This window comes from Notolepis coatsorum (assembly GCF_963971535.1).
Source record: "Notolepis coatsorum genome assembly, chromosome: 10".
Classification (NCBI taxonomy): domain Eukaryota; kingdom Metazoa; phylum Chordata; class Actinopteri; order Aulopiformes; family Paralepididae; genus Notolepis; species Notolepis coatsorum.
Genome location: NC_140174.1, coordinates 40636339 through 40656031, shown reverse-complemented (window position 1 = coordinate 40656031; position 19693 = coordinate 40636339). Strand labels below are relative to the sequence as shown.

The 19693-nt window shown below is 48.3% G+C and overlaps 1 protein-coding gene across 1 annotated transcript in view; it reads left to right on the top strand.

The window, feature by feature from the left end:
• Window positions 1-5851: 5851 nt before the first annotated feature.
• LOC311235547 (uncharacterized protein) overlaps window positions 5852-19693 on the top strand; it is a gene marked incomplete at both ends in the record, with an annotated part of 33620 nt that continues 19778 nt past the window's right edge. Inside the window, 3 exons of the mRNA XM_084323016.1 lie at window positions 5852-8000; window positions 13923-14209; window positions 18959-19152. Of these exons, the coding sequence (XP_084179142.1) occupies window positions 5852-8000; window positions 13923-14209; window positions 18959-19152 (2630 nt within the window). The remainder of the gene's footprint in view (window positions 8001-13922; window positions 14210-18958; window positions 19153-19693) is intronic.

Sequence of the window (19693 nt, the reverse complement as noted above, 5' to 3'; positions counted from 1 at the left end):
GACGTCACTGAACCGCCGCCATCTTGCCCAGGTCAGCCTTGAGTGAGAGTGAGTGAGCTGCACAGACAAAAATACTCATAACTCGCTGAAATATTGACGGATTTACAAACGGTTTGGTTTATTACAAGCATTATTAACGTGGCTATGATTCAAGCGGTTTGTAAAAAAAAGTATGCAGTATTATAACTACATCTTTGATGTTTATAGCAAACCAACCCGTTTGTAAATCTGTCAATATTTCAGCGAGTTATGAGTATTTTTGTCTGTGCAGCTCACTCACTCTCACTCAAGGCTGACCTGGGCAAGATGGCGGCGGTTCAGTGACGCTGGTGACTCCGCCTTAAGCTATCTAGTGTTCTATATATATCTATGGTTGCACGCACCTAATGGCGCCACGTGCACGCGCGCTTCCGCGAATGCGCATTTAATGTCCCCTCGCTTGAGCACAGACTAAAGACAGTGCCTAATTGCCTCTACGAATGGAATGTAACACATGTCATTCACAACAAGTTAGGTGACGAATGTATCTGAGAACGTATTTAACACACCTGACGACCGGCGCTATTGATATGCAAATAGCGATTACTTATCTGAAGAACACATGCCTGCCTGTGACCATAGATATCTATATGTGTTCTATATATCTATGCCTGTGACTCCCAGAGCTCAGAGCCCCCTGCTGCCCGCGTCTATACTTTCCGTAGCCGCATTTCTGCAGACCCGCGCCTTGCTCTGAATTGTAGGAAAATGTCAAACATAGTAAGCATGCATGAAAAACTGTCATGGTTAATGGTAGAACAAAGACTAAATGTAAATATCATAATGTTTTTTAGAAATATATATAAGAACAAAAAACCTGCTTGTCTATATGATGAGACACAATTCACAATCAACAGACACAGTTACTCCACCAGGCATGTGTCAATGGAAAGATGTACTGTAAAGATGCCAAGAACAAATGCAATGAAAAGGACTGTGATGTATAGAGCCATGAGTCTGACTGCATGGAATTCCTTACCACCTGCACTAACTAGGGTTGAAGACAAACAGACATTTAAAAAACACCTTAAAAATCATATAAGAAAGAGTGGTACTGTCAGTTAAGTAAACATAGTGGGTGATTGAGAAGATGGGTATGTGTGATTGTTGAACTTAGATTTTTAATATATTTGTATATTGTATTGAGATGTATTGTTATGCTTTAAGTGAACATATATGCCTTGAAACATGATTGAGTAGATGGGTATGTGTGATTGGTGAACTTAGATATTTTATTATATAATATTTGTAGGTGTTATTGAGGTGTATTGTATTGTTTTATTGTATTGTATTGTATTAATTGTATTGTATTGATTTTATTGTATTGTATTGATTTGTGTGGACCCCAGTAATAGTAGCCTATGCCTGTGGCAATGGCTAATGGGGATCCGAATAAACTAAACTAAACCCCTCTCTGATTGGTTGAGCCCATTTCTGCAGACCCCTCTCTGATTGGTTGAGCGAAGCCCCTCTCTGATTGGTAAAATGAAGCTCGGGGGTAGACGCCGGCTCGTGTGGAGACCATCGTTATAGTTTCCCAACAGGAGTACTGTAAAGTCCGTAGCAAGCAATCAGCAATCCGAAGTGACATTGACCACCAGACTCTTTCTCTTAAGGCATTAACTGGGTTAATTAATATAAATGTTATATTGTAACTGTCTAGTTACACATTGGTTCCGAAACATGTATGTTCCAGGCTGCAATTAAAACTTTGAATCTGAGAGTGCTGGCTTCCTGCTTTCTTCTAACTGTCTAGTTAGGCATTAACTGTGTTAATCTAAATGTTACATTGTAACTGTCTAGTGAAGGCATTAACTGGGTTAATCTAAATGTTAGGTATTGTCACACCAGGATCAGTTGGTATGATGACACACATGTTATTATATGTTTGATTGAAATGTTGTGTCTTACTAATAATAACTAATTCCTTGGTCAATAGAAGTCTCTGTGATACTTTCTGAATATGATGTTCCCAAAATGTTTGGGAACATCAAATGGGCAGGGTTATAATAGAAGAAAGACAGTGTAAACAATATAATTAACTCTGAATATAATAATGTGGAAAAAGAAACAGGATATACAACAAGGTGCATGAGATGAACGCGAAATAACATAACGTTATGTTATATAACTTTACAATGTGCATAAAGTTATGAATAAAACGCGAAATAACATATAACGTTATGTTATATAACATTACAATGTACCGTTTTTTTTTTTTTTGTCTTTTTCCCCCTCCATTTTCCTCCCATCCCAATGTTAGTTGTATGCCAATTCCCAATCCCTTCCTGGTCGCTGCGCACTTACCCCCCACAGTCAGATCATCTGGGAAAGTGGAGGCTATCACGTGCTTCCTCCGACACACGTCCAGCCAATCAACCGCTTCTTTTCACCTGGCAGCGCGGATCCTCCTTGAGAGGGCGTAGCGTGTGGAAGGATCACACTATCCCACTCAGGTCCTATCCGCGCTTAGCAGGCGCCCCGACCGAACTGTAGGAGTCGCTGTTTACAACGACCCGGACCCACCCCGCCAGCTTCTCTCACCCTCTAATACAGCCAATTGTATTAGTGTGAACGGCCAGCCAAGCTGGTGACAACCCCGGAGCTGTGAGCTGGATCCAGCTCACAGCTTCGGGGTTGGTGACGAACGCAATCTCCGCTACGCCACCTAACCGCCACAATGTACAGTTTCTGATAGCTGGCTGTGTTGTCGCGCGAAATAACGTTATACGCGAATCTGGTAGTAAATTTCTTTTTATCTTCTTGATATGATAACATTACGCTCGCCTTTTGCCGCGTGACGAGCTAAACCAATCAGAGAGGGGCTTCGCTCAACCAATCAGAGAGGGGTCTTGCAGAAATGGGCTCAACCAATCAGAGAGGGGTCTGCAGAAATGCGGCTACGGAAAGTATAGACGCCTGGTGCCCTGTGTGGTGTTATGTTAATGTGGTGCGCTATACGCAAGGTACAGGCCGCCTGTAGCTGTTCCGCAACCGTTGCTATTTCCGGGGTAGGCCTGATTGGCCCCGACAGGCACGTGACCCACCGCGGCCACGCCCCGCGGCAGCCTCGAGGCTGCTGTGGTTCACAGGCGCTTTCCGCCTTCAACGCCGCCCGCAGCATTAGGAAGGAGTTTGCGGCGCCTTTCACATCGCAGTCATCAGTCATAATAATCACGCCGCAGTCGGCAGTCATGCAATCATTTATCATTTAACATTTGAAAGGCATACATTGTTGTATGAAATAAAATAGTATAGAGACAATATGTACAGCGTCGCGCCGCAGTCGGCAGTCATGCAATCATTTATCATTTAACATTTGAAAGGCATACATTGTTGTATGAAATAAAATAGTATAGAGACATATGTACAGCGTCGCGCCGCAGTCGGCAGTCATGCAATCATTTATCATTTAACATTTGAAAGGCATACATTGTTGTATGAAATAAAATAGCGGGGAGAATATGCTCACGCGAGCGGCATCGCTGAGCTCTGGTGACGGTCTTATTGGGGCTTATGCCGAGAACAGCAGTAACACAACATTGCAACTGTTGTGTTACTGCTTTCTGACCGAATTAGTCATTAATTTGTAGCTATAAAGACATATTCATAATCCAACATATGTGTAAAGAAACAACATATTCCGATTGGAAGGACTCCCAGCTCTTCAGAATGTACCGGGAGAAATGTTTACTGTACCCCGCAGACATAATAAGCATATAAGCAGTGCTTACTAACGTTATTAGTTACGTTATTTCTGACCGAATTAGTCATTCATTTGTCTAGCACAGTCTCTAACAGTGTAACAGTAAGAAGCATTTTGGATAAAAGTATTCTGTACTTCTGTATGACAACAATGTATGCCTTTCAAATGTTAAATGATTAAATGATACACAGCGAAATCTACGCTCTCGCCTCTCATCCTGCTTTCGCCAACGGCAGCGATGTGAAAGGCGAAGCGAACTCCAGCAGTAGCTCGCTTGCTGCTGGGGCTGCCGCGGGGCGTGGCCGCGGCGGGTCACGTGCCTGTCGGGGCCAATCAGGCCTACCCCGGAAATAGCAACAGTTGCGGAACAGCTACAGGCGTACAGGCCACCGTACTGGGGGTCAGGGGGAGTTCGAGAGGAACCTAGATTGGACACCCGTGTAATGTAGCGAGGCTAAGCTAATAAAGATACTAACAACCAAAGCAGAGGACTCACGTATTTGTTACCGTGTAAAGTAACACGACATGGTGTCAGAAGTCCTGCTAGAGTTGTGTATGAGTTCGGTCGGACGTTAAAGTGCCATTTGAGACTCGTTGATGACGAAGAAAAGCAGAAGGAGAAAAAAAAAGATGCAGGCTGATAACGCTGTAGCCCCGGTAGCGGCAGCGGTTTCAAGTGCTACGTTTAGCATCCAGCCTCCCGAGTCCTTCGACTTCTCAAAGCCGCAAGAGTGGGCCAAGTGGATACGCAGGTTCGAAAGATTTCGTCTGGCAAGTAACCTAAATGCTAGCTCTGAAGATAATCAAGTCAACACGCTAATATATTGTATGGGCGATGAGGCGGACGATATTTTACGTGGATTGAATCTGGCTGTTGATCTACGACGTACGTACCAAGGAGTGCGGGATGGATTGCAAGGTTTCTTCGTGGTCAAGAAGAACGTGATATATGAACGAGCCAAATTTAACATGCGCAAACAGGGAGAATGTGAAACAGTCGACTCCTTTGTGACGGCATTGTATGCGCTGGCGGAGCATTGTACATACGGAGTGTTACATAATGAACTTATACGTGACAGGCTTGTCGTCGGTCTGATGGATAAGCGGCTGTCAGAACGCATGCAGCTGGACCCAGACTTGACCCTGGAGAGGGCATTGACCATGGCGAGGCAGAGTGAGGAGGTGAAACGACAGCAATCCTCTCTGCGAGGGGATGCCAGGACAGAGGCAAGTGACATTAAATCGGTGGACAGGGTGTTTAAGAGCAGTAGCAAGAATTGTGCTAAGAACAGCCCCCAACAGGCTAACAGCTACCCAGCCAAACCACTCAGTACCCAGTACTCGAGGGGGAGAAGTGTCCAGTGTCATAAATGTGGCAGTTCTCAGCTCCACCCACAGCGCGATTGCCCTGCTAACGAGGTGAAATGCCATTCATGTGGGAAGATGGGGCATTATAAACGTGTGTAAATCTTCCAAAAATGTACATGAGGTTGAAGAAGACTATTCCTGCTCCTGTGATGGGGAGGAGGAGCACATGTTCTTGGGCAGCATCACAACTGATGGGGAGCCATGGATGGTCGACATAGACATCAATGGCAGACGTGTGCCATTCAAAATAGACACTGGCGCTGATGTTACTGTGATGCCTCACACTGTATTCAGAGAGATATACAGACACAAGGATCCACCTACCCTACAGAAAGCAACAAAACCACTGATGGGACCTGGGAGGAGTCCACTAGATGTTGTGGGCGTCGCCAAGCTGTTGCTGAGGAGAGGAGAGAGAGAGGTGTTGGAGGACGTGTACGTCGCTCGACACCTACACTCAGCGTTGCTGGGGAGACCTGCTATCAGCAAGATGGAGCTTGTGGCACGTCTAGACAGTATCACGATGGAGACGCTCAAGACGACCTACCCGAAGATATGCAGTGGTCTCGGTGAGATGAAACAGCCGTATGCAATCAGGCTGAAACCGGGGGCTCAAACATTCTCACTGAAGACGCCCAGAAGGATTCCATTGCCACTGATGGACAAAGTCAAGCAAGAACTGTCCCGCATGGAAAGCCTCGGAGCCGGATCGAGGAGCCAACCGACTGGTGCGCTGGCATGGTAGTAGTCCCTAAGAAGAAGACAGAGGAGGTACGCATATGTGTCGATCTCACAAACCTCAATGAGTCAGTGTGCCGGGAGAAATACACCCTGCCAACAGTCGAGGAAACACTGGGAATGCTGGCCGGAGCCAGGATATTCAGCAAGTTAGACGCAAACATGGGATTTTGGCAAATACCCCTGACTGAGGAGTCGTCAAAGTATACAACCTTCATCACGCCGTTTGGTCGTCACTTTAATCGCCTACCTTTCGGCATCGCCTCCGCCCCAGAACACTTCCAAAACAGAATGGTGACTGAGGTCACAGAGGGGCTGGAGGGTGTCGTCTGCCACATGGATGATGTGCTGGTGTGGGGCCGATCACAAGAGGAGCATGACGCTCGTCTGCATGTTGTGCTGGGGAGGATCGAGAAAGCAGGAATCACCCTGAACACAGACAAGTGCGACCTGTCAAAAGAAGAGGTGACCTTTCTAGGCCATGTGATCTCCAGCAGTGGCATTAACCCTGACCCGAGTAAGACGGATGCCGTGAGGAGGATGGAGGAGCCGACAAATGTCAGTGAGCTGAGAAGCTTTCTCGGCATGGTAAACCAGCTGGGGAAGTTTATCCCGCGGCTGGCGGTGAGAGACAAGCCCCTGCGAGACCTTCTGTCAAAGAAGAACTGCTGGTTGTGGGGCATCGAGCAGGCCAGAGCCTTTCAAGATTTAAAAGATGCACTAATATCTCCACCAGTGTTGGCCATGTACGATAACCACAGGGAGTGCAAGGTCTCAGCGGATGCGTCGTCGTACGGCTTGGGGAGTGTGCTTCTCCAAGAATGGGATGGAGTGTGGAGACCAGTAGCCTATGTGTCGCGGTCTCTCACACAGACTGAGCAGAGATACGCACAGGTTGAGAAGGAGGCCCTGGGCTGGACCTGGGCTAGCGAGAGGTTTAGAAATGTTCTCATCGGCAGACACTTCCAGCTGGAGACGGACCACAAGCCTCTCCTGAGTCTCCTGGGGTCTCAGGCGTTGGATGATCTCCCTCCACGGATTCTGCGCTTCCGGATGCGCCTGATGCGCTATTCCTATTCCATTGCACATGTGCCAGGGAAGAGCCTGTGGACTGCTGATACGCTCTCACATGCTCCTGTGAAGAGGAGAGAGTCACCAGAGGAGAAGGAGTTATTTGAGAATACAAATATCTATGTGGACATGGTAATGGAGAACCTGCCAGCAAGCACTGCCTACCTGGACGAGCTGAGAGAGCAGTTGGAGGGGGACAGTGTGTGCGCACAGGTGAAGCAGCGGTGTGCAGAGGGATGGCCATCACACAACAGTGAACCGGCTCTCAGGCTGTACTGGGCAGAACAGGCGTCACTCACAGTAGAGGATGGACTGTTGCTGAGGGGAAGCAGGCTTGTAATCCCTTCAACAATGAGAAACGACGTGCTTGCCAGGCTGCATGAAAGCCACCAGGGGGTGGTAAAGTGCAGGGAGCGCGCACGGCAGTCTGTATGGTGGCCCGGGCTCAGCCAGCAGCTGAATGAGCTGGTCCTCAACTGCCGAACATGCAGCAAAGAGAGAGAGAACCAAAGGGAGCCCCTGATGCCATCTCAATACCCGGGGCGACCGTGGCAGAAGTTGGGAGCAGACCTGTTCATGCTGGAGAGCAAGACTTACCTGCTGGTCGTGGATTATGCATCAAGGTACGTGGAGATCGCTCTGCTGACTCCCACAAAATCAACAGACGTCATCCACCACCTGAAGTCAATTTTCGCACGCCACGGTATCCCGGAGGAACTGGTGACGGATAATGGGCCGCAATTCTCCGGAATGGCCTTTGCGACATCATATGGGTTTCGCCATGTCACAAGCAGCCCGAGATATCCCCAGAGTAATGGGGAGGCAGAACGTGCTGTCAAGACGATAAAAGGCCTCCTGAAAAAGGCAGCCGACCCATACCGTGCTCTGCTGGCATACAGAGCCACCCCGTTGCATAACGGATACAGTCCAGCCCAGCTTCTTATGGGGAGGAGACTCCGCACAACGGTGCCAACGCTTCCTGCTCTACTGGTCCCTACTCTTCCTGACAGTAAGTCGGTGGTTCTGAAGGAAGAGGAGAAGAGAATGAGAGATGCACAAAGCTACAACCGGCGTCATCGTACGCGAAGTCTCGACAGGCTCACTCCAGGAAAGGAGGTGTTGGTCACAGATCAAAGTGCAACTGGAGTTGTGGTCAGCAGTCACCCCAATCCACGTTCGTACATCATAGATGGACCCCATGGGCGATTTCAACAGCGCGCGTCTTAAAAAGGTGTTGCCGAATTTCTATCAGCATGTGACCTGTCCCACCAGAGACGAGAACATATTAGACCATGTATACTCGCAATTTAAGAATGGGTACAAGTCACAGGCTCTTAGCCCATTCGGTAAGTCCGATCACGCCGCCATCTTTCTTTTGCCAAAGTATAAACAAAGTCTCAAGCGAACGCCGGTGGTCTCGCGAGAGGTTAAGCGTTGGACCGTGACGTCAGAGGAGTCACTCCAAGCTGCACTTGAATGCACAGACTGGAGTGTATTCCGTGATAACACAGCCAATATTAACGAATACACTGAAACGGTGCTTGACTATGTCTGTACTCTGGTAGAAGAAACAATCCCCTCCACCACAATTAAAATCTACCCAAATCAAAAGCTCTGGGTAGACAAATCCGTCCGTGAGGCTCTGAAAGTGCGCACATCAGCATACAACACCGGGCTGGTGACAGGCAACATGGAAGAACACAAGATGGCAAGATACAACGTCAGGAGAGCAGTAATAGAGGCAAAACGGCGTTACAGGGATAAAGTTGAACTTCAGTTTGAACAGGCTGACTCTAGAGGCATGTGGCAGGGCCTCAGAACAATGACAGATTACAAAGGCACCTCCCTCAAACTGAACAGTGACATCTCCTTAGCAAATGATCTCAATTCCTTCTATGCGAGGTTTGAGGCTGTGAATAAAAACACCAGCCTACAAACCACGGCAATGGGGGGGGGGGGGGGGGGGGTCTGCTGATGGAGACTCAGTGTTCAGGGTAACAGAGCATGAGGTGAGACGGATCTTTAAAAAAGTGAATATCAGGAAGGCAGCAGGACCAGACGGCATCCCCGGCCGCGTCCTAAAAGTCTGTGCCGACCAACTGGCCCCGGTATTCACTGACATCTTCAACCTGTCCTTGGAACAGGCTGTCATCCCCACCTGTCTGAAGAAGTCCACCATCATCCCTGTACCCAAAAAATCTACTCCCGCTTGCCTCAACGACTACCGCCCTGTAGCCCTCACCTCCATAGCCATGAAGTGCTTTGAGAAGCTAGTGAAGGGCTACATCTGTTCCTCCCTCCCCATCAACCTGGACCCTCTGCAATTTGCATATCGCCCCAACAGGTCCACGGAGGACGCCATAGCCCATGTGCTGCACACAGCAGCATCACACCTGGACAAGAGGCAGGGGAACTATGTGAGAATGCTGTTCATCGACTACAGCTCAGCATTCAATACCATAGTCCCCTCCAAACTCATAGCCAAGCTCAGGGACCTGGGCTTGAACTATGACCTCTGCCAGTGGGTCTTGGACTTCCTGACGGGCAGACCCCAGGTGGTAAGAGCAGGCAACTGCACCTCCTCATCCATCACGCTCAACATAGGGGCCCCCCAGGGCTGTGTTCTGAGCCCCCTCCTCTACTCCCTGTACACACATGACTGTGTAGCACAGCGGAACAACAACACCATCATCAAATTTGCTGATGACACAGTAGTGGTGGGCCTGATCTCTGCCAACGACGAAAGGGCCTACCTGGAAGAGGTAGAGAATCTGTCACAGTGGTGTCAGGAGAACTGCCTCTCCCTGAACGTCAGCAAAACAAAAGAGATGATTGTGGACTTCAGGAGGTCGGGGGTCAAGGACTACAGCCCCCTCAGCATCGACGGGGCACCGGTTGAGAGAGTGAACAGTTTCAAGTACTTCGGAGCCCACATATCCGAGGATTTGACATGGACCACACACATTGACAGTGTTGTGAAGAAGGCACGACAACGCCTCTACTTCCTCAGGCGCCTAAGGAAGTTCCAAGTCAGTCAGAAGATCCTTAGGAACTTCTACTCATGTACAATAGAGAGCATCCTGACTGGCAACATCACCTCCTGGTTTGGGAATAGCACTGCACAAGACCGTAGCAGACTACAAAGAGTGACACGTTCAGCCGAACGCACAATTGGAGGGGGGCTTCCCACCCTCCAGAACATTTACAACAAGCAGTGCAGGGGGAAGGCTAAGAGAATTATTAAGGACTCGAGCCACCCGAACAACTGCCTCTTTGAACTGCTGCGGTCAGGCAAGCGATACCGGAGTCTTAAGGCGAGCACAGAAAGACTCAGAAGAAGCTTCTATCCCCAGGCCATCAGGCTGCTAAACGAACAATAAACACTATGCAACAACCATCAAATGCACACAGCACACACACCCACACGCACACACTCACTTAAACAAACAACACAATACAGCACCCACTCTCCACACTTTAGATCACACAAACACACTTTATATTTATTGATAAAGGATTTGCACTACAACTCGTACACCTACTGTAAATTGTACCTAAATTGCACCTCATCCCATTTCTGCCTTGCACTATATAGTATTGTATATTAGTACACTGCACAGTATTGTATATTATATGGTAACTCAGTTACGTCTATTCTGCATCGAACATTGTACATATGTCTATACTGAACACTGTGGCCTCATTTTTTTTACTTCTAATTTACATGCTATACTATGTTATTTTATTTCATACTTATCTTGTCTTGCACAGTCTCTGGAGCGTAACAGTAAGAAGCATTTTGTATAAAAGTATTCTGTACTTCTGTACAGGCCCGGACTGGCCATCGGGAGCACCGGGAGTTTTCCCGGTGGCCTGGCCTGCACAGAATTTTTTTTTTTTTTTTTGCCAGGTCATTGTTTCTAGTTGTGGCGGCGGCGCGATAGTTAGATAACCTAGGTGGGTGGGGAACAACCAGGATTTCACTGCCTGCGACAGAGTTGGAGAACTATCTGACTCTCTCTCTCCCTCACGCGGATCACACACACACAATGGAGCCGTGCTGCCGCTTGTGATTGGTGGAGGCGGGACCAGGCGATACAACTGATTGACAGCGGAGGCGGCGAATGGAATGGCAGACGGCACTCAGATGCAGAATAACAGCCAGGCAGTGAGCCAGGTAGTGAGAGACTCGGGAGAGATACAGTAGAGCGAAAGTCAATTAACGTTGATGTCAAGATGGACAGTGGAAGAAAGAGAAAGGGATAAAACAAAGAAAAAGAAAGGCCCTTACAGGAGAGAGTGGTTAACTGTATTATAATAGTAAATAGAAAAATATGTTGTGCTCTTGCTTTTTTCTTTTTGAAGGTGGAGAGAGTAGCATTGCTAGTGCCACAACAATTTTATTTGAGGTCCATAACAGTACATTGTACTAAGCAATTGTTGGCTCATTAGTTTGTGATTCACATGCACTAAAATTCACCAGAATGCAGGAAATTAAGTCTTTGTAACAAAAAATGTCCTGGTGGGGGACCCCCAGACCCCCCGCTTAAAAAGTGGCCTGATTGGGGCTATATTTCGCGCTATATCTCCCGGTATGAATTATTTCCCCAGTCCGGCCCTGCTTCTGTATGACAACTATTAAAGAAACTTGAAACTTGGAACATTAAGGCGAAACCGTCGCCATCTCGTCCCCATGGAGCCCTCACCGGAGCAGAGTGCAGGAGAACCTACGGAGCAGGAGGTCCTAGAACCACCAGCTACTCCCAGAACCAGGTCTGGGAGATGTGTGGTGAAACCAACTAGGTTGGACTTGTAAGAGACAGTAGCGAGAGAGTAAAGAAAAGTGACATTCCTGCGATAGAATGAAAGAGGTTTATGGTTAAGCTAAGACATGTGTTTTCATGTTTATATATATATTCGTTTAGATATAATGTTCGAAAGAAAGCAATTGCTATGTTTAATTAGCCTATGGTTTATATGGCGTTAAAGAAATTGTTTAGATCAGTTCAGATCGGAACAGACCTTTTAGATATAGAGGCAGAATAATCCTCTAAGGTCTGGGGAATCAATGGCAGTCTACCCATTGATTCTAGAAAGGGAGATGTGGTGTTATGTTAATGTGGTGCGCTATACGCGAGGTACAGGCCACCGTACTGGGGGTCAGGGGGAGTTCGAGAGGAACCTAGATTGGACACCCGTGTAATGTAGCGAGGCTAAGCTAATAAAGATACTAACAACCAAAGCAGAGGACTCACGTATTTGTTACCGTGTGTAAAGTAACACGACACCCTGCACCTGATGTGACGACATCATTTCGATTACACGTGCACGTTATCAAGTCAAGTCAAGTCAAGAGTTTTATTTGTCACGGCATACAAGTATACAATGAAATTAACCATTGATTAAAATATCCACATGCGTGGTGATTGTGTTGGGCAGACAACATGTTTGATAAAAACGCTAAAACTGGGTCAATTTCAATACTTTTTTTTCCCTTCTTCATGAAAGTCACCGTTGGCCTAGTCCACATTGTTTATTGAACAAAAATACAACCTGCAAGTTGGCCTTTAAAGGTGTTATTCACATGTATGTGTAAATATGCATGTACTGTCAGTTGAGTGACATATTATTACAAAAATGTATTTCAAATTGACATAGGCCTACTGTTGCATTTAGATTTTTTTTTACCTGGAACACAAATTAACCTTATACCAGAGCCATGTATTACCAAATGGTACTGCCTTGTATGTGCATAACTGATTGTGGTGTTCTAAACTCTAAAGAAGCACATCATATTGTTGTTACTCCATTACAGATTTCCATACTCATTACAGTCGATCCTGCAGCTTCAATTAGACTACAGCAGCCACTGTGTATGGGGATTACAGTTACTTCTCTACCCAGCTTCTTCTCTACATGTACAGTAAATTACCAAGTATGGTCTTGTCAATATTCCAATGTACAGTTTTGCTTGTACAGTTGTACAGTGTCCCCCACCCACCCCTCCTACCCAACCCCCCCCCCCCCCCACTCCTACCCAACCTCCCCCCCCACCCAACCACCTCCAATGTACAGTGTGTGTGTGTGTGTGTGTGTGTGTGTGTGTGTGTGTCCCCCACCTACCCAACCTCCTCCAATGTACATACGTCAAATGTATATACTCTTTTTTCTGGACTCTTTTCGTATCACAAACAGTACTGGATTTGCAAATCTGGTATGTCATAATAAATGTATAGATGTAGCAGTACTGTCTATCTGTATGTCATGTATGTCATATATGTTACGATGAATTGAAAATGGGGGACCCTGATGTAAACAAGACGAAAGTATTTCTCTGGTCTGCATCCCCTTAACAATTGTATGTATTGAACTGTACTGTACTGTACCCAATCTGCAATCTGTTAATAAAGTTTTCAATCAATCAATCAATCAATCAACCAATCAATCAATCAATCAATCAATGTACAATAGCTCAGATTGGTACAGTGGTGGTTAGTTTATTGTTGCTATAGGAACAAGAGGACATGTGCATTTTCACGTGAGCAACCTATACATCCTTGGCACAGTGAGGACACCTTCAGCGACGCACGCGCCATTGTACTTTTACAGTTACTCATCAAATAATCTACATTTACTTTCTTCTTCATTATACTTTCTAAAGATCAAGACTAGAGGATTATTCCTGTAAAGTAACAGCTGCGCTTAATCGCGAGCGCGACTATGCAAATCAACAACACACGTGTACGCGGGACCACGCCGGTCATCACCACTGCGCACTTGCGCTCGAACCGCGCGTAGCTGAACCTACAACCACGGGCCGGGACACAAACGTTTTTACTTCTAGGAAAAATATTTCCCAAAAAAACGAGCGCTCCAAGAAAAATATGCTTACAATCAGTGCCGAACTGCTGGTTGATTGCAGGTCATTCAGAGTTGCACGTTTCTATTGATGACTTGTTGCCAAAAGCCAGGATTTGCTTTCTCTTCGGAACTTTTCCAGTCATTGCCATGATGACAGACACATGTGTCACGTCGGAGGGAAATCATTCTACAGAACACGATATGTTCTCTGAAACTGCCGACTGTCCCGAGGAAGCGTTTGGCTTCGGTGATGATCTGGAGTTAAATCCGTTTGATGGATTGCCTTTTTCCTCTCGCTACTACAAATTGCTGAAAGAAAGAAAGGCTCTAGCAGTATGGAAGGCCAGGTGTGAGTTTATGGATACCCTGGTGAATAATCAACTTGTTATTGTGTCTGGCACAGCGAAGACTGGGAAAAGTACACAGGTGAGTAGTGTGGGTGTTCAGTAATTGGGTTGACAAAAATACATAGCCCTATACAAATAAAATAATCAGAAACCCCCCCTGTAGCTTTAGGGTGCAAAGAGATGCCATTAACTAGGGTGTTTATTTATTTAAAGAGAGAGCACATAGGGGGAGAGAGGGGCACATAGGGAGAGAGAGAGGCACATAGGGAGAGAGAGGGACACATAGGGGGAGAGAGGCACATAGGGAGAGAGAGAGGCACATAGGGAGAGAGAGGGACACATAGGGGGAGAGAGAGAGGCACATAGGGAGAGAGAGAGGCACATAGGGGGAGAGAGAGAGGCACATAGGGAGAGAGAGGCACATAGGGAGAGAGAGAGGCACATAGGGAGAGAGAGAGGCACATAGGGAGAGAGAGAGAGACACATAGGGAGAGAGAGAGAGGCACATAGGGAGAGAGAGGCACATAGGGAGAGAGAGAGAGGCACATAGGGAGAGAGAGGCACATAGGGAGAGAGAGAGGCACATAGGGGGAGAGAGAGAGAGAGGCACATAGGGAGAGAGAGGCACATAGGGGGAGAGAGAGAGGCACATAGGGAGAGAGAGGCACATAGGGAGAGAGAGGCACATAGGGGGAGAGAGAGAGGCACATAGGGAGAGAGAGGCACATAGGGAGAGAGAGAGAGAGGCACATAGGGAGAGAGAGAGGCACATAGGGGGAGAGAGAGAGGCACATAGGGAGAGAGAGAGGCACATAGGGAGAGAGAGAGAGAGGCACATAGGGAGAGAGAGAGGCACATAGGGGGAGAGAGAGAGGCACATAGGGAGAGAGAGAGGCACATAGGGAGAGAGAGAGGCACATAGGGGGAGAGAGAGAGGCACATAGGGGGAGAGAGAGAGGTAGGGAGAGAGAGAGGCACATAGGGAGAGAGAGAGGCACATCGGGGGAGAGAGGCACATAGGGAGAGAGAGAGGCACATAGGGAGAGAGAGAGGCACATAGGGAGAGAGAGAGGCACATAGGGGGAGAGAGAGACGCACATAGGGAGAGAGAGGCACATAGGGGGAGAGAGAGAGGCACATAGGGGGAGAGAGAGAGAGAGGCACATAGGGGGAGAGAGAGAGGCACATAGGGGAGAGAGAGGCACATAGGGGGAGAGAGAGAGGCACATAGGGAGAGAGAGAGGCACATAGGGAGAGAGAGAGAGAGGCACATAGGGGGAGAGAGAGACGCACATAGGGAGAGAGAGGCACATAGGGGGAGAGAGAGAGGCACATAGGGAGAGAGAGAGACGCACATAGGGAGAGAGAGGCACATAGGGGGAGAGAGAGAGGCACATAGGGGGAGAGAGAGACGCACATAGGGAGAGAGAGGCACATAGGGGGAGAGAGAGAGGCACATAGGGGGAGAGAGAGAGGCACATAGGGGGAGAGAGAGACGCACATAGGGAGAGAGAGGCACATAGGGGGAGAGAGAGAGGCACATAGGGAGAGAGAGAGGCACATAGGGAGAGAGAGAGAGGCACATAGGGGGAGAGAGAGAGGCACATAGGGGGAGAGAGAGAGGCACATAGGGGGAGAGAGAGAGGCACATAGGGAGAGAGAGAGAGAGACACATAGGGAGAGAGAGAGGCACATAGGGAGAGAGAGAGGCACATCGGGGGAGAGAGAGAGAGACACATAGGGAGAGAGAGAGGCACATAGGGGGAGAGAGAGAGGCACATAGGGAGAGAGAGAGGCACATAGGGAGAGAGAGAGGCACATCGGGGGAGAGAGAGAGAGACACATAGGGAGAGAGAGAGGCACATAGGGAGAGAGAGAGAGGCACATAGGGGGAGAGAGAGAGACACATAGGGAGAGAGAGAGGCACATAGGGAGAGAGAGAGGCACATAGGAAGAGAGAGAGAGACACATAGGGAGGGAGAGAGGCACATATGGAGAGAGAGAGAGAGAGAGGCACATAGGGAGATAGAGAGGCACATAGGGAGAGAGAGAGAGAGAGGCACATAGGGAGAGAGAGAGGCACATAGGGAGAGAGAGGGACACATAGGGGGAGAGAGAGAGGCACATAGGGAGAGAGAGAGACACATAGGGGGAGAGAGAGGCACATAGGGGGAGAGAGAGGCACATAGGGGGAGAGAGAGACGCACATAGGGAGAGAGAGAGAGACGCACATAGGAAGAGAGAGAGGCACATAGGGAGAGAGAGGCACATAGGGAGAGAGAGAGAGAGAGGCACATAGGGAGAGAGAGAGGCACATAGGGAGAGAGAGAGGCACATATAGGGAGAGAGAGGCACATAGGGGGAGAGAGAGGCACATATAGGGAGAGAGAGGCACATAGGGGGAGAGAGAGACGCACATAGGGAGAGAGAGAGAGAGACGCACATAGGAAGAGAGAGAGGCACATAGGGAGAGAGAGGCACATAGGGAGAGAGAGAGAGGCACATAGGGAGAGAGAGGCACATAGGGAGAGAGAGAGAGGCACATAGGGAGAGAGAGGCACATAGGGAGAGAGAGGCACATAGGGAGAGAGAGAGAGGCACATAGGGAGAGAGAGGCACATAGGGAGAGAGAGAGAGGCACATAGGGAGAGAGAGAGAGACACATAGGGAGAGAGAGAGGCACATAGGGAGAGAGAGAGGCACATAGGGGGAGAGAGAGAGAGAGAGAGAGAGGCACATAGGGAGAGAGAGAGGCACATAGGGGGAGAGAGAGAGGCACATAGGGAGAGAGAGGCACATAGGGGGAGAGAGAGAGGCACATAGGGAGAGAGAGGCACATAGGGAGAGAGAGAGAGAGAGAGAGAGAGGCACATAGGGGGAGAGAGAGACGCACATAGGGAGAGAGAGAGGCACATAGGGAGAGAGAGAGAGAGAGAGAGAGAGGCACATAGGGGGAGAGAGAGACGCACATAGGAAGAGAGATAGGCACATAGGGAGAGAGAGGCACATAGGGAGAGAGAGAGAGGCACATAGGGGGAGAGAGAGAGAGAGAGGCACATAGGGGGAGAGAGGCACATAGGGGGAGAGAGAGGCACATAGGGGGAGAGAGAGAGAGAGAGAGGCACATAGGGAGAGAGAGGCACATAGGGAGAGAGAGATACACATACATGTAGAGGGAGAGAGAGAGGCACTTAGAGAGGGAGGCACATAGGGGGAGAGAGAGAGGCACATAGGGGAGAGAGGCACATAGGGGGAGAGAGAGAGGCACATAGGGGAGAGAGAGAGGCACATAGGGGGAGAGAGAGAGGCACATAGGGGGAGAGAGAGACGCACATAGGGGAGAGAGAGGCACATAGGGGAGAGAGAGAGGCACATAGGGGGAGAGAGAGAGGCACATAGGGGGAGAGAGAGAGGCACATAGGGGGAGAGAGAGGCACATGGAGAGAGAGAGGCACATAGGGAGAGAGAGAGGCACATAGGGGGAGAGAGAGAGGCACATAGGGGGAGAGAGAGAGGCACATAGGGGGAGAGAGAGGCACATACATGTAGAGGGAGAGAGAGAGGCACATAGGGGGAGAGAGAGGCACATGGAGAGAGAGGCACATACATGTAGGGAGAGAGAGGCACTTAGAGAGGGAGGCACATAGGGGGAGAGAGAGAGGCACATAGGGAGAGAGAGAGATGCACATACATGTAGAGGGAGAGAGAGAGGCACATAGGGGGAGAGAGAGATAACCCTGATATTTCAGCAGTTTTTTCAGACCCTGGGACGCCAGCCTTTTGACTAGTGTGGCTCCCAGCAAAAATCAACCATTTCTGTTTTGTTGACATTTCAGAACTGGAGCCAGATACCAGAGATAACCACATTTGGATGATGTGCTGCAGTTTGTCCACATTCCCAGCCTAGCTATCTATTCATTCATCCCATAAATCTGAACCAAGACAGCCTTCCTTGACTTCACTTAAATGTGAAGCACATGCTTTATTAGACGTGTCTATCTTCTCTCCAGATTCTCTCTTGCTGGACAAAGTTATACCCCCTTTTCTTTTTTACATTGACTGAAACAGAAATTTGGTATCACTTTTCCATAAAGCACTATGGATCAATTAACTTAATTTCGACTTTTAATTATTATTATTATTATTATTATTATTATTATTATTATTATTATTATTATTATTATTATTTATTATTATTATTATTATTATTATTATTATTATTATTATTATTATTATTATTATTATTATTATTATTATTATTATTATTATTATTATTATTATTTGTATCTATGACCGAATACCTCATTGTGTATCATTTCAGTCTCGTATGCTTCATTTAGTAAATATCCCCCTGCCACGGCCCAGACCGAGTATGAACTGTGAGTCTGTGTGAACAAGCCGCCCAGCTCAGCAGATGCTGTTGTTGTGTCAGTGTGAGTATATCTCTGGTTCACCAGGCCTTCCTGCCTGCCTGACAGCCCGGGCCACACAAAGGCTCCAGAATGGGTGTTGGGAGAGGACCTCCTGCCGTTAAGCCCCGATCCGCTGCAGTGGCCTCATGCTGCCAAAGCAATTTAGTATTATAAGTGATAATGCCATAGGATATCCCCCTGCCACTCTTACGCTGCTTGTTTTACAGGCCCTAGAGGCAATCCATGAGTCCATCCTCACAGTATGGGTCCCCATGTCATCGCTGCTGTCAACGACGTTATTGTTTTTTTTTAACAATCCAATGCTATATTCATGACTTCATTAAATAGGATTAATATTCGTAATCTCATTTGAGTCTGGAGTCATTCTGGAGTCTGTCTCGGCCGTTGTGTTTCAGATCCCACAGTGGGCTGCCGAGTTCTGCCTGTCGGCACAGTACCAGCACGGCATGGTGGTGTGCACTCAGATCCACAGGCGGCAGGCCGTGGACCTGGCCCTCTGCGTGGCCGACGAGATGGATGTGAACATAGGCCACGAGGTGGGCTACACCATCCCGCTGGAGACGTGCTGCTCCGCGGATACTGTGCTGAGGTTTGTAGAGACTGTTTCAACAACACACCAGTTGGTCAAAGTGGGGTTCCCGCCTGGAGGCCCCTAGGGTCACATTATTTTCCCATCCCAATTTTAGTCGTTATGTCAATTCCCCCCTCCCCTTCCTGGTCGTTGCGCGCATTTTGCCCCCCACTTGCCGGTCTAGGGAGCGCTGAAGTCTATCACATGCTTCCTCCGATACATGTGGAGACAGCCAGCCGCCTCTTTTCACCTGCCAGCGAGGACTCTCACTGGGAGAGTGTAACGCGTGGGAGGATCACACTACCTCCCCCAGTTCCCTCCCTCGCTGTGCAGGCGCCCTGACCGACCTGTAGGAGTCGCTGTTTACAACGACCAGGATACATCCCACCGACTTACCACCCGCTGACACTGCCAATTGTGTCAGTATGGACGACCGACCAAGCCGGAGGTACCGCTGACAGCCGGATTCGATACCAGTGTCTCTGCGGTGGTAGACAGACGCTTAGTCCGCTGCGCTACCCGGCCGCTTAGACATACATTTCTGTACAAAAATGTACTG